The following is a 14,477-nucleotide window of genomic DNA, read 5'->3' on the forward strand; positions in this document are numbered from 1 at the left end:
GTAGAGTCGCGGTTTCCTGTTGCAAAGGAATTTGCGTGAGATGAATATTTTCAACCGGCTGAGAGCTGCTAAACTTGGGGGAGAGGAGCAGGGAGCAGCGCTGCAACCATTGGACAAATAAACACCCGTAGTCGGTCGGATTCTGCTCTGACAACTACGCCGTTTACTTGCGGGAGGAGCTCGGAGTTAACTGCTTTTATTAAATTAGCTGTTTACTTTAGTTTTTGGGATTTCAATGTTGATTTATCTTCTCAGTAGCTAGCTACCGTGCACATCTGGTTCCAGTGTTGTTGTTAGCATCGTTAGCTCTGTCGGACTACGAGTGCTAGCCCGACCATAAAACTGGCACCTTTTTGATTCCGAAGCTGATAACGCGGGGCCTGACTGTTAAACTGACAAAGGGACACGAACCAGCCATTGGCATCTCCCTGAACAGCCTATCAAAACTGGCCCCCCACACACGTTTCCGAGGCAACTGACCTTATTCTTTGTTTTATTACCACATCAAAAAGGAAAACCCCTGTCTCACCCAAGTGTGACATGTTCCAGACACCGAACTTTGAATGGCTAAGGACTGCAGTCTCCAAAGTTGGAGTTAAGTTTAATTAAATCTTTAGTTACCTGATTACGTTTGCCTCTATTTGAGTAGTTATGTTAACTGTTGTTGCTATCCGTTGTTGATATTAGTGCTGAAAAGAAAGTTACTTGTGCAATGTTTTATTTTCAGTAAGACACTCCTTCATCTAATGTAATCAATGCTTGTTCATAATACTTTCCTACAAAATTCCTTTAGAAATGATGACAAAGAAATGTTTTACTATACTCTTAATCGCCAGCTTGAATTTAAGGATGAATCAACAATATTCCCAGTTCCTAAGGAGAGACGATCTTTGATTTAATCCAAGCTTTCCTCATGTAACCTGAGCTCCCCCAAGTGGACGAAATAAGTATTACATGCCCTCGTCGGAAATGCCGTTAAATGTATAAATATCCTGACCAATAATGTGACAATTGTTTCCTGTTACCAAATGCCTAGAACAGTACAACCGTTGACCGTTGAGGTACGATTGTGGAAAATATTTGATTATAAGACGTACGTTTCTTTTTAGACATTAAGTTTAGAAAGGCAGTCCCTTGGGAAACCTGAGACGCCCCCTGGGGAACCACGCCCCAGACAACAAAAGAGCGACACGCGACCTCGCTTCGCTCTCTTCTCTTCGCTGTTGGCTCTCTTCCACTCTGCTCGGCCCTCTGGACGCTTCGGCACGCGCGTGGCGTGCCTCGCCAGGCAACGCCCAGACTCGGCCAGCGAGACCGGCCTTTTGTTCGCCTGAAGCTACACACCTGAAGTGCCGCGACATCGATCTGCCTTCAGTTTGTTTTATTTTCTTTATTTCTTTTGTTTGTTAAAGTTATCAGTCCGTTAAGTTACACTGGACTAATTCAGGAACGACCAAGTTCCATTTTAAGCCTTTTTCGTCGAGCCAACTTCACCGATGTCAGACCAAGCCACGTGGTCTTGCCAGCTACAACGAAGGAAACCTGAAAACAGCCGAATTGCCAGACGGAGGAGGCGTTTTCAATCAGACACGGAGAACCCCGGAGAATCCCTAGCAAAAAGCCAGGATCGGGCAGCTAGCGTGGGACCCGTGCAACAGGCCAAAAGCAGGCTGTCGACAAGCAGTAAGACTTAACACACGTTCTGTGATCAGATGTCCATTTTAACTCCTAAATTATAGCATTAGTTTACTTTCATTAGCTCTTCTATGCCGTATGAGTCAAATGCTTCCCACAATCGAACCTCCAGGCTCATTGTTCAGCAAATGTTTATGTTCCCTGTATCCAACCATCTTTTTATCACCTTAGTTAGAGAATAAATTCACTGCAATATAATCAAGAGCTGTGTGTGTTGCCTATTTCCAGTTCCTGCCAAGAGAATTGACCCTTTAGATATGAGACTGACTGACTGATTTAAGATAATTGAGCGATTATTAACTAACTGATCACTAGTAATAATTGTATAATTATTCAAAACTACCTAGAGGTCCGGAGACTCTAGGATTATAACTACTCCGGTGGTGCCCTGAAACGAGGAATCTTCAATTATGAATTCATAATTGGGTATCAATTCTCATAAATTTATTAAAATGCATAACTAAAATTTTTTAGGTCTGCTACAACTTCATATTTATGTAAAAAACTGACAAAACTGGACATTACTTGGAGAAAAGAAAGCGAGGAGGTTGAACTACCTGGTGAGTTCAGAAAACATATGTCTTTAACTTTATTCCAGCTATCATTGTACCTTATCGCGTTAAAATCGCCTTCTCACGTAGTTTGTGAACACTTGCAGTGAATGTACTCACGCGAGGAAAGCGTAAGTCCGACAAACTGTCTGCGCTGCCACTGTCTATTACTGCACTCCCCTGAGAAATATTGCCAAATTTGTTGGAAAAAGCGTCTTGATCTCAGAAAGAAGCAGACAGTTTTGCAATTGCATTATACATTTGAAGGTTGTATTCAGGCTGTCAAACTGACTCAAACTGACTGCTGTAACTACAAGTGCCCCAGGAACAGCGTTTGACCATATCTTGGAAAAATACGACAGAAGAAAGTTAGAAAATTACTCCTTTTGCATTAGAGTGAATGGAGCACAGCCAAAAAAAGTGTCGGACCTCAGTTAGAGTGAGTTCTATACTGCGCTGTGATTGGCAGGTTTTCAGGTCATCATTATATCCAGCAAGAGGGTTGTGGGAGAGAGACTTTGTACAGACTATTAAGTATAGCTGCTGTGTATCTTATGTGACTGTCCTGCTCTCTCTGTGTTTCTGGATGTCTGTCTCGTGTCTTGTGCATTTCTTTGAATTTACTCAATCGCCTGTGCCAAGCTGCTCACACAAAAACAGAAGCATGGCACATCCCTGTGGAATGCAGTTGTCTCAATGTAAATATGTACCTAAATATGTGAGCTATTTTTTGCATGCTTTTTGTACACTTAGACACAATCAAAGACAATAAAAAAGGAAATAGGAATTATTTTGATATTATGCCTGTATTCCTATCTGACTACTTGCACTGTGACAAGAGAAAACTGTATTAATATTATTGTACATCTTTTATTGAATTGAATTGTTGATCACAAGGTGCACAGTGCACACAGGATGAATCACTGACAGTGGCACAGCCACACGTTACGTTTTGACAAACACTGTGACAGAGGTAATGAATGAGTTTCAACTGTATGGATACGGAGACAAAGGCAACAAAAGCAAATCAAGCTACACCCAAACAAAACAGCTGAGCCACGCTAGGACTGCATACAATAGGCAGGAGGAGTCACAGTCTCTCAGGGTGGCTGTAAGAGAGGGAAGATGCTGGTAGAAGATGTTGCTGAAGATTGAAGAGAGAAGACACGTGGAGAAGTCCTTTGACTCCAGGCAATTTAGAGTATGTGTGTTGTCGTGCAGGTTGTTTTGCAGGGTTTCAGTGCAGCACACCTTCAAAGCAGCAGCTTCAAAGTTTGCTCCCAGGTCACTTCCATACAGAAATAGCAGATAAAGATGACATTAGCCACCACAAAATGCAAAGCAAACAAGCTTTTTTATTCAAAGAAACATATGAATCCCTTACTTTTGTCATTGCAGTCTCTATGCTACCTGCCTCTGAATCAGGGTCCTGTTGGATGAAAGTTAAATCCATAGGAGCCATTTAGACCTCAGGTAATGACAAATAGGATTCTCCTCATTATCACATGACACAATACATAAAATAAATCTATTATCTACTGTCTAGACTTCACACACACTCACTTTGGACTGGTCAGTGCCTTGGACTTGTCTTGCATTTGCTTCAAGGGTGTAATAGACGCTTGTGTCTAAACCAAGCAACTTGCTGTCATGCTGTAAATACAAAATGTTCTGCTTGCTTCAGTTAGAGAGGGAAATTATCTATCAGATAAAAGGCTGTACTGTACCAGATGTTCTGCACTGCCAATGGATATTATGGGAATAAACAGAGCATTAATCTGAAAGTCACTGCTCCTGTGTGCTAGTGGGGCTTCTAGTTTTGATGAATGAGGCATTCAATCACAAGAATTACACACTAAATACCGTTGATGTCTGTTTTCTGTCCGCGTGCACCGTTACTGTTAAATGTCTCTCTGCTGCCATCTGGTGTTCAATGATCTAACATTACAACAGACTTTACAGTAGAGTATCACTGCATATGCATCATAGAGCTTACCTGTGTTTGTGTGTCTGTGTATTTGAATTTCATGTTCTTGTAAAATTCTCTTTTTGGTAGCAAATAGAGCAACACCAAGTCACATACTACAGTTGCCTGAAAAAGAATCATAAATATATTAGTTTGTATACAAAGTATTCCACAGACAATAAACAATTATTGCATGTTTAAGTCAGGCTATAACATACCACTCCAAAAATGCCCACCCCAGAGCCTATAGCTGTCAGGGTTGGGATGATATCAAATTTTCTTGCCTGTAAAGGACAGCATGCCGATGATTGAAAATTCCCTTTGACTATTTCTCAAGTCAGAAATTTATATAAATAAAAATATTCAAATACAGCAGCTGGATTTCTACATAAATTGGTCGTAAAATGTGATCTCATCTTCACCCGAGTCACAAAAATAGACAATCACAGTCTGCTTAAACTAATATAATACAAACAATTATATGTTTTCATGTTTTATTGAACACACCAAGTAAACATTCACAGTATGTGAACCCTTGGATTTAATAAGTGGTTGACCCACCTTTCGCAGTAATAACCTCAACCAAACGTTTCCTGTAGTTGCAGATCAAAACTGTACAACGGTCAAGAGGAATTTTGGACCATTCCTATTTACAAAACTTTTTCAGTTCAGCAATATTCTTGGGATATCTGGTGTGAATTATTCTCTTGAGGTAATGCCACAGATTCTGAATCTGGTTAAGGTCAAGACTCTCACTAGGCCACCATTCTGTTGTTCATATACTTTTGTGCTTTGGGTCGTTGTCCTGTTACATCACCCATCTTCTGTTGAGCTTCAATTGGCAGACAGATGGCCTTACATTCTCCTGCAAAATCTCTTTGAAATAAACTTTGGAATTAATTTTTCCGTCAATGATAGCAACCCTTCCAGGCCCTGAGGCCAGGGGCGCCGCCAGGAATTTTGGGCCACATGACAAAAAAACTCAAATTGGGGCCAGTCCTTGCAGCTGTTGTCACCACATCTCCAAACGGTAAAAAGAGTAAGAGAGACAGAGACATCTCCAGACTCCCTGGCATGTCATGAACACAATGTTGTTCACCTTTTTCACTGGAACAGGGAGGGCTACAGTTATGGGGAGACTGGGGTGCTGCTGACTCATCTGTTGTTAAGTCTGCTAAAAGGAGCAGGGACAATGATTTAATATGAATATCTTGCTAAATGTTTCCCTGCACTGATTAAATGTTGATGAAATGTGGGCTAACCCTAGTCTGTAGCTAGCTAGCTTATTTCACTGTGGACATTAAGCCAACAGGTTAATACCCTCATAGACTAAAGGCTGCCCACCTTTCTTGGTGAAAAACAGGGTTAAAGATTGACACCTTTCCTTTGTCTTTCCTCTCTCTCTTTCCTCTCTTTCCTTTTTTGAAAACCAGATTTTGGTTTACTAGGCAACATTGTATTCACTGTATTTTTGGCGCATCTACTGACTCTAACTAAACACAGTCACTGAAGAGTGCACTAAGGCAGGACCAAACCATTTCATGCAGATACAGGGGGGTGGTCGGTCAATATGGATGTTAACTTTTACTGCCAAAAACAAGTAAAAACAAAGAGATCATTAATTGTATTATCATATTTGAAACATATATCTACTCAATGATGATAGTTTATGTAATGTTTAATATAATATTATTTTAGATTAGTTTTTACATATTTTTTGGGGCCCCTGTCAGTCAGGGGCCCTTGGAATTGTCCTTACTTTTCCCCCTATACAGTGCCCTTGCCTGAGGCAGCTAAACAGCCCCAAACCATATTTCCCCCTCCACCATACTTCACTGTTGGGATGAGTTTTTGATGTTGGTGTGCTGTGCCCTTTTTACTCCACACTTAGGGTTGTGTGTTCCTTCAAAATAACTAAACTTTGGTTTTATCTCTCCACAGAATATTTTGCCAGTAGTGCTGTGGTAGTGTTTGATGTATCGTAGAGTCATCAACAGAGATGTAAGTGTGTCCTAGAGATTTCTGTAAGTCTTCAGCTGCCACTCTAGGATTCTTCTTAACCTCATTGAGCATTCTGCGCTGTGCTTGTGCAGTCATCTTTGCAGGACAGCCACTCCTAGGGAGAGTAGCAATAGTGCTGAACTTTCTCCATTTATAGACAGTTTGTCTTAGCGTGGGCTGATGAACAGCAAGGCTTTTAGAGATATTTGGTAACACCTAGCTTCATGCAAGTCAACAACTCTTAATCTTAGGTCTTGTAAGAGCAGTTTTGTTTGAGGCATGGTTCACATCACTTCATGAGAATAGCAAAATTAAAATTGGTGTGGGTGTTTTTATAGGGCAGGGCAGCTCTAACCAACAACTCCAATCTCGTCTCATTGTTTGGACAAATAGCTTAGAGGTCAGAAGTCATTAGCCTAGGAGTTCACATACTTTTTCCACACTGCACTGGGAATGCTTACACTGTGTGTTCAATAAAAACATAAACACATATAGTTTTGTGTGGTATTATTTTAAACAGACTGTGTTTGTCTATTGTTGTGACTTAGATGAAGATCACATCACATTTAATGACCAATGCAAATTATGCAGAAATCCAGGTAATTCTAAAGGGTTCGCATGCTTTTTTCTGCAATTGTATATTACTTACCAGTGACTGGACAATTATATCTATCCTGATCCCAAACACTTTGAGAAGGGTTCTCTTCTGAACTTTGTCCTCCATATAATGCTTTGCATACCTACAAACAGCCATGGGAATCATTACAACATGTTAAGTAGAATTGATTTACCAAAGCGTTGAATTAATGTATTTACAAAGGAGCCTGAACAACAAACTTCCCCCGCGAAATAAACTTTTGTAAAACACAAGGGCTTTTAAATCTTCAGCATTTAACCTGGTAGAAAGGAATTAATTAGTCTACACAAATACATGGCATGAAAGACTTCCCATGCAGTAATAGTCAGTACCCTGAAAGCTACTTAGCACAACAGAGAGAGCAGAATATGCAATAGCAAGTGTTAACTATCTTACTCAGTGTTAGACGAAGAGAGTTAAAACACTCATATGTCAGTCCAATTTGAAGCTGCAAGTAAGAGAAAGTTAGCTTACCTTAGCATAGCAAAAAAATAGAAGCTGAACAAACAGCTAACCTATCTCTGTCCTAAGGTAATTAAGTCTGCCTCATCAGCACCTCTAATGCTCACTAAATAAGCACATTATGGATAGTTTGTTAAAATCGTAGTGTAACAACAACAGTTTGTGGTTTTATGGGGCATTATAAAACAGAACCAGACTAGCTGTTCCCCCTTGTTTCCGGTCTTTATGCTAAGCTAAGACACAAGCATGAGAGTGGTATCAATCTTCTCAACTAACTCCAAAATTTCAAACTAGTGCTTTTTGCAGCAGCGATAGGACCATTAGGTATTTCTGCAGGGGGAAAAAACAATTTGTGTTCGAGTTTATGGCTATTCAGTGAAGTATATTTACCCACCTGAAATTGTAGCCCATTGAAGCTCTGGCTTTGTCTGTCTCATCTGCGTTTCCATACAGACCGTGGAATTCGTACTTCGGTTTACAGTGTTTTACAGCTACATCTAGGTTACATGTCCAGTCGACCACAATACCAATGGCTCCTCCCTGTCATGACACAAGCACATAGTACTCGATACAAGTCTCAATTACAACATGAAAAAAACCAAAAGACAGTACATGTGCAGCTGTGATTAGATGCAATGGAAATCTGTCTCTACCTGAAAAATCCTATAAAGTGTTGAGTAAAGATCTCACGGAGCTAACTTACCTCTTTGGCTATCTTTTTGAAATTGAAGCCAGACAGTTTAACAATGTCTCCCAGTTTAAATATGGGGCACAGTGGAGAATCCGTTGGATGATAAAGGCAGGTTTTGATGTATGCGTAATTAATGCCCTCCACCAGGTTACTCCTGAAAACACATTTGGTCATTATAAAACACAAAACTCTAAATAGATTCATTTTTGTGTGTTGAATTTTGTCCAGGGGAAAAAAACAGAACAAGACCGTCTGCATGTTTTCTTGTGATCTTTTTAATCTTGAAGCAATTAATACTACACTGCCCAACAATGTAACAAGAGATGTATTGTTTTTAAGCATTTGATGTGTTTCACTAACAGCATCAGTTTAAAGTCCCAGTATGTCACAACTTTCAAACTTAAAGTGATTTAGTGTTGCACTTTCATAAACTTTGGGGACATGGGGGAGACAAATTTAAAAAAAGAAAAGTCAAAATCAGTGCTGTAAAAACTAGCTCCTAAAATGACTCAAGCTCCAGACAGGCAGGTACTCATAAGTCCCATAATGCAGTTCAGTAAACATCTTTCATTAGATCTTATAAATGTAAATGCCCTCATCGTTAAAACTCCATGTCCCCAGTTCTGAACACAGGTGTTCTGTCAAATATATAAAGTTTCAAGTCAAACTCAGGATAACCCTGATGATATCATCAACTTTAGATAGCTTCTCCAGGGCCACACAAGCTAATATACATACGCAAACTATGACAAATGAACTGACCTTTGCCCTTTTAAGAAGAGTTTTTATTTATTGTTCATATTAGGTTAAAGTTTTAATAACATCTGCCAAAATCTAGCTTATGTCTTTATTTGGAAATGTTTAGCTTCTGCTGAGCTAAATTTAATTTGATATGAATCACCTTGTGACGCCAAATAAGGGGAAAGTTACAGAATTTTTGATGAACAGTGTGTAGTTCTCTGCAGACATCAACAGAGGAGGACTAGATGGAAATAAACAGAAGACAGAAGAGAATCAAATCCAGTATGCTGACAAGCATAAATCATCCCAAATATTCTCGTGTACAATTAGGTAATCCAGTAAAAGGCAAAGAGAGAGAAATATACATGACATTCCATCAAACTAATTTTGACAGCTACTTCCGGTCCCGCCCCCATACCGGATATGTGTATGTATCTGATAAGAGGGACGCGTACATCCTTCCGTTGTGTGTTTTTGACTGTTAATTGGAGGAGGTTTTTCATTGATTTAAAGACTTTATTAAGTAATAAAACATGAACTTGAATGAATTAACTAGTAGGTGTTTATGGCAATAAATATATCATTTAAAAAAGTATAGCAGTGAGTTATAAGTAAAGGAGGAATCTCCGGGGCCAGCAAAGGATCAGTAGGAGGTTTCTTCATTGATTTGGAATCAAGTCAGTCTTTATTATTAAACAAGTAAAGAATAAATTGAAATAATTACAGTAAAGCAGTAAAATGGTATAACGGTGAGTTAAAATTAAACAGCATTTTAAATTACCTTCAACAGCATGCGGCAAAATAAGAGTGAGTTCCAAAATTAAACTTTGTAAAATCTTTGCTAGTGCTTTGTCTTACAAACCTGCCATCATTAAAGAACTAAAGAATAAACTGAATTAATTACGGTAAAGCAGTAAAATGGTATAACGGTGAGTTAAAATTAAACAGCATTTTAAATTACCTTCAACAGCATGCAGCAAAATAAGAGTGAGTTCCAAAATTAAACTTTATAAAATCTTTGCTAAAGCTTTGTCTTACAAACTTGCCATCATTATCACTCTTGTGAAAAGCTGTAGCCTAGTCTTAAACTTGTGAGTCTTAAAACTTTAATCCTTCTAGAGTCTGTGTCTCTTCTTCTCTGTCCTCTCTCTTTCTGGTGTAGCACAGGCTGTGCAGGGTGAATTGAGGAATGTGCTCCACCCCCCGCACCTCCTTGCATCCCTCCCCTCCCTCCTTTTTCTCAATTAGCCACATGAAGTTGTGTGTTTAACTGTCATTAGCATCTTCAGGTAATCTTGTAGACCAGTTATTAACTATGGTTATCTATAACCCCAGACCCCGGTTGTTAAAAACGGTCTGGGTTTATCAGACAGAGTTCGTTTTCGAAACAGGAACCTATTTTTATCAGCCGGAGACAAGAGTTTGGAACTACAGACTTTATATTTTAATCTGGTTGTACCAGAAGTAACGGTCCCCAACCCCTCACCAGTTATCTCCCACATGCTGTCACATACAAAATAAGAGGATGAAGTATACTGTAAGTTTACTGTAATTATTTCAATTTATTCTTTAGTTCTTTAATGATGGCAGGTTTGTAAGACAAAGCACCAGCAAAGATTTTACAAAGTTTAATTTTGGAACTCACTCTTATTTTGCTGCATGCTGTTGAAGGTAATTTAAAATGCTGTTTAATTTTAACTCACCTTTATACCATTTTACTGCTTTACCGTAATTAATTCAATTTATTCTTTAGTTCTTTAATGATGGCAAGTTTGTAAGACAAAGCACTAGCAAAGATTTTACAAAGTTTAATTTTGGAACTCACTCTTATTTTGCCGCATGCTGTTGAAGGTAATTTAAAATGCTGTTTAATTTTAACTCACCGTTATACCATTTTACTGCTTTACTGTAATTATTTAAATTTATTCTTTACTTGTTTAATAATAAAGACTGACTTGATTCCAAATCAATGAAGAAACCTCCTACTGATCCTTTGCTGGCCCCGGAGATTCCTCCTTTACTTATAACTCACTGCTATACTTTTTTAATGATAAATTTATTGCCATAAACACCTACTAGTTAATTCATTCAAGTTTATGTTTTATTACTTAATAAAGTCTTTAAATCAATGAAAAACCTCCTCCAATTATCACTCAAAAACACACAACGGAAGGATGTACGCGTCCCTCTTATCAGTTACATACATATATTTACGGTTGGGGCGGGACCGGAAGTAGCTGTCAAAATTAGTTTGATGGAATGTCATGTATATTTCTCTCTGCAAAGAATCATTACAAATTCAATCATCAGATGCATTGCATCAGCAACAGTTTGCAGGATAAATAACTGTTGTGTTTTCACATACTCTGGGATGTTGCGATCATTCTCCACAGGACACCAAGTCAACACTTCACAGGTCTTAGTGGCATTCACACAGACTCCAGTCATTTGTCCTTCAAATAAAAACATATTGGAGTTCATTGTTAGAAATAAAACTTCAATAACACTGGAGCAAGCATTAGGCAGACTTACAACATGTGTTTCGAGCAGCAGAAAAAGAAAGACGTAGGCTTTCATAATCTTATCTTAAATTAGCATCAATGGCAGCAAGCGAGATATTAAAGTGAAGCAAAGCACACTCTGAAATAGCTGTTTCCTTATCTGGCCCTGATCCTAACATATAATTTCAGTCCAAGTGATTAGCTTTGTTGTTATCAGTGACTCTCATCATGTGCTGGATGAGTTCATGTTTGGTTACCCAGCTTTAGGCTCTGACCTTTCACTGGAGCCCACCAGCCTGTTTAGCTAAAGGACCCCCTCCATGTTGACTTGTCAGCAAGCCTAGAAACAGCATGCCGCCTCAAAAGAGATACTGGCACCTCAAGGTGAATTTGACTGGTCTGAAACAGACAGATCTAAAGCTTTGGCTAACATTGGTCTCATTGAAGTTGACACAAAGGACTTCAAAGGCTCAGAATTTAACCATAAAGATGGAGGACAATATATTTATGTAACTGCTCTTTGACCTCGCTAATAGTACTGTATATGGTTGGACCCTAGTCTGAATGGTATTTGTTTTTAATGTCTCTGTGGCTTCATGATTTGGTCATGTGAGTTATCAGAAATCAGAATTAGAAATTGTTATTGTAACGTTTGTGCCTGTGCTTATCAGTGTTGGGCAAGTTACTTGCAAAATGTAATACATTATAGATTACTAGTTACTGTTATATTACTGTTGTTTATATTACTACATATTATGTTACTTATATTAGTAATGTGAGTTGTAATGCTTTACACTACATTTACGTTATTTTTGAGTTACTTTCAATGCAATTTAATGGACGCTGTTACGGCCCTTAGGCCGTGTGTGTCTGCCCAGGGGCTGCCCCCCTGCCTGATGTTGCAGCCAGGAGGCTAGGGTGCACACCTGTCCCCAGTTTGCAATCAGCGGGAGCGCAGGAGCCGGTATAAGGAGCAGAGAGCAGGCAGACTGGGTGTGGAGAGTGTGGAGCGCAGACAGCATGGAGAGCTGGGTGAAACTGCAGTGTAGCAAGTGACAAGTCTGAACCTCATGGTGGGGTTCACTCCCTCAGTGGAGTGGAGGGTGGTATTCATTATTATATTTTATGTTATTTTCTCATTTGTGGCATTTGTTTTCCTGTGAGCTGCCCTTCTAGTTTGCAGTTTGCTGACGTGTTGTCCCAACAGTATCCGGACTGGGCGCTTCCTCGTTTTTGGGAAGTTGTTTTTTGTAGACCGTCCCTGAGGGTACCTTAACACTTTAGCAGTAATAAACTTTGAGTTTGGAGTCCTAAACAACTCATAATGCACTCTTCAGCAAATTTAAAACCATTAGTTTTTAACAAGAGTTAAAAATGAAAAAAACTGTATTGAATGAAGGGTTAACTTGTGCAGAGAAAAGGCAGAGGTGTAGTTTCACACAGCAAAAGTCATATAATTTCATGAATTAAAATTAAATGTTCATGTAGGGCTCGAATAGGCAAAATTCATTATCACAATTACTTTGGTCAATATTGAGATCAGTATTCAACAGGATTACTCATTGACTTAGGAAACATTATTAATTGATGGAATTTTTAAAAAATCACCCCAAAATCCCAAATAGTCCATGAAATAAGAAATAGTAATCCAATATTATTAACATTAATACAACCGTGGTGTTTTGTCAGGATGCAGTGACTTAAACCAATGGTGAGAAAACTATAAATCAGTTTGACGTTAGAAGACACAAACACAGTGGGTATTTTACAAGCACCGACCTGGTAAAGCAACACTGAACACACCTGGTTTAGTATAAAGATAATATCCACCCATCCATTTACGGATACCTGCTTATCCTTTAGCCTATACGGCAGTTAAAAATGCCATAGGTTTAAGCTCTTAATGTTGAAAAGGAAGTTATAGCAGTTACAAGCCAGTTATGTTGGCTCAAGCAGAATTAAACATCACAGCCTGCTGAGAGGGAGTTTGGGCTTTAGGAAGGATAAGAGCCACAGCTGAAAAGTATAGGGGTGCGCAGGATTTAAAAGACAAAACGAGTGTCGTGAAACGGCTTGCAGTGCAATTATCGTTTTATCTTAATGAACTTGTTTTTATTATCAGTGGAAGCCAAAAAGTCATTGAGATTAAATTTAATTATTTGCATGTTGATGAACTGCGCAGTTTTTTTTCTATATCATCATAATTCATATTTAGGGAGGGAGGGTGTCAAGTCAGCTCAAGTCAAAAGGCTCAAGTCCAAGAGAAGTTTTAAATCATTGCCGTTAAAGTCAAAGTCGAGTTGCCAGTGTTCTTTGATTTTGTCAAGTCGAGTCTAAAGTCATCGTTTTTGTGACTGGAGTCCGACTCAAGTCCAAGTCATCTAACTCGAATCCGCACCTCTGATATTACCAAAATGTTATCAGTAATGTGTTATATTAATGTGTTATTGCTAAAAGCAATACCTTACTGTAACTGCATTACTTTTGTAACGTGTTACTCCCAACACTGGTGCTTATGCTTTGTAAGGCAGGGTTTTACTTGCACGCCTCAATGATCAACAACGCTGTGTTTGGTGCTAAGACATTGGTTGTTGATTTTAGTGTGGGGTGTTTTGTCAGTGCTGGACAAGTGTCTATATGTTCACCTTAGCAGTGACTGATGAGTCCGATCTGGTCTATCTTAGTTTCTGGTATCTGAGCCAGTCCTATAGCAGGTCTCAAGAGCCACAACCCAATTTGCAAATACACTGTTCCATAACCTGACATGATCCTCTACCTCCCTCATCATGGTCACTGACTTTAAGAACTTTAAGTCAAAGATTTGGACGAATTTGAGTTTGGTCATAGAAAGACCGACGGTTACTCAGTGAGCTGCTGAGGTCACACACGTCAGGCCATCAGGATTTACCATGTCCCGTACGTTTGAGACTCCCTCCTTCACAGTCACCATCTGAGCTGCAGTTGCCTTCAAGCTGTTATAAACAAGAGATTTGGGTCAGTGTGTGTATACAACTGTGGAATGTAAGTGTACACAAACCAGTACATTTTAAAAGTGAAAACAACATGAAAATCTAGTTTTGCATTTATTGTGATATTTTGGAACACACAGAAACGGCTGTTTTTGTCATCTTGAGGCCATTTTCTGATTTTCGACATCTACACAATTACCCAATTACAGAAACAGTCTTGAATGAGACACAGTTTCCGTTTTGTTTTACTATTTATGGAAGTG

General features: G+C 39.0%; 1 protein-coding gene across 3 annotated transcripts; it reads right to left on the reverse strand.

The window, feature by feature from the left end:
* Positions 1 to 3,096: 3,096 nt before the first annotated feature.
* LOC119896086 (P2X purinoceptor 1-like) lies at positions 3,097 to 14,217 on the reverse strand (the record flags this gene model as incomplete). 3 transcript variants are annotated; one of them, XM_038709557.1, is given in 11 exon segments in its annotated part: positions 3,097 to 3,534; positions 3,631 to 3,675; positions 3,810 to 3,899; positions 4,243 to 4,338; positions 4,431 to 4,496; positions 6,863 to 6,953; positions 7,707 to 7,852; positions 8,016 to 8,157; positions 8,905 to 8,985; positions 11,110 to 11,197; positions 14,154 to 14,217. In XM_038709557.1, coding segments are annotated over 11 exon segments (912 nt in total), but the record flags the coding sequence as incomplete, so codon positions are not given.
* Between the last annotated feature and the right edge of the window lie 260 nt (positions 14,218 to 14,477).

This window comes from Micropterus salmoides, unplaced genomic scaffold (genome assembly GCF_014851395.1).
Source record: "Micropterus salmoides isolate LMB-PRFRI ecotype aquatic unplaced genomic scaffold, ASM1485139v1 Ms_hic_scaffold_9, whole genome shotgun sequence".
Taxonomy (NCBI): domain Eukaryota; kingdom Metazoa; phylum Chordata; class Actinopteri; order Centrarchiformes; family Centrarchidae; genus Micropterus; species Micropterus salmoides.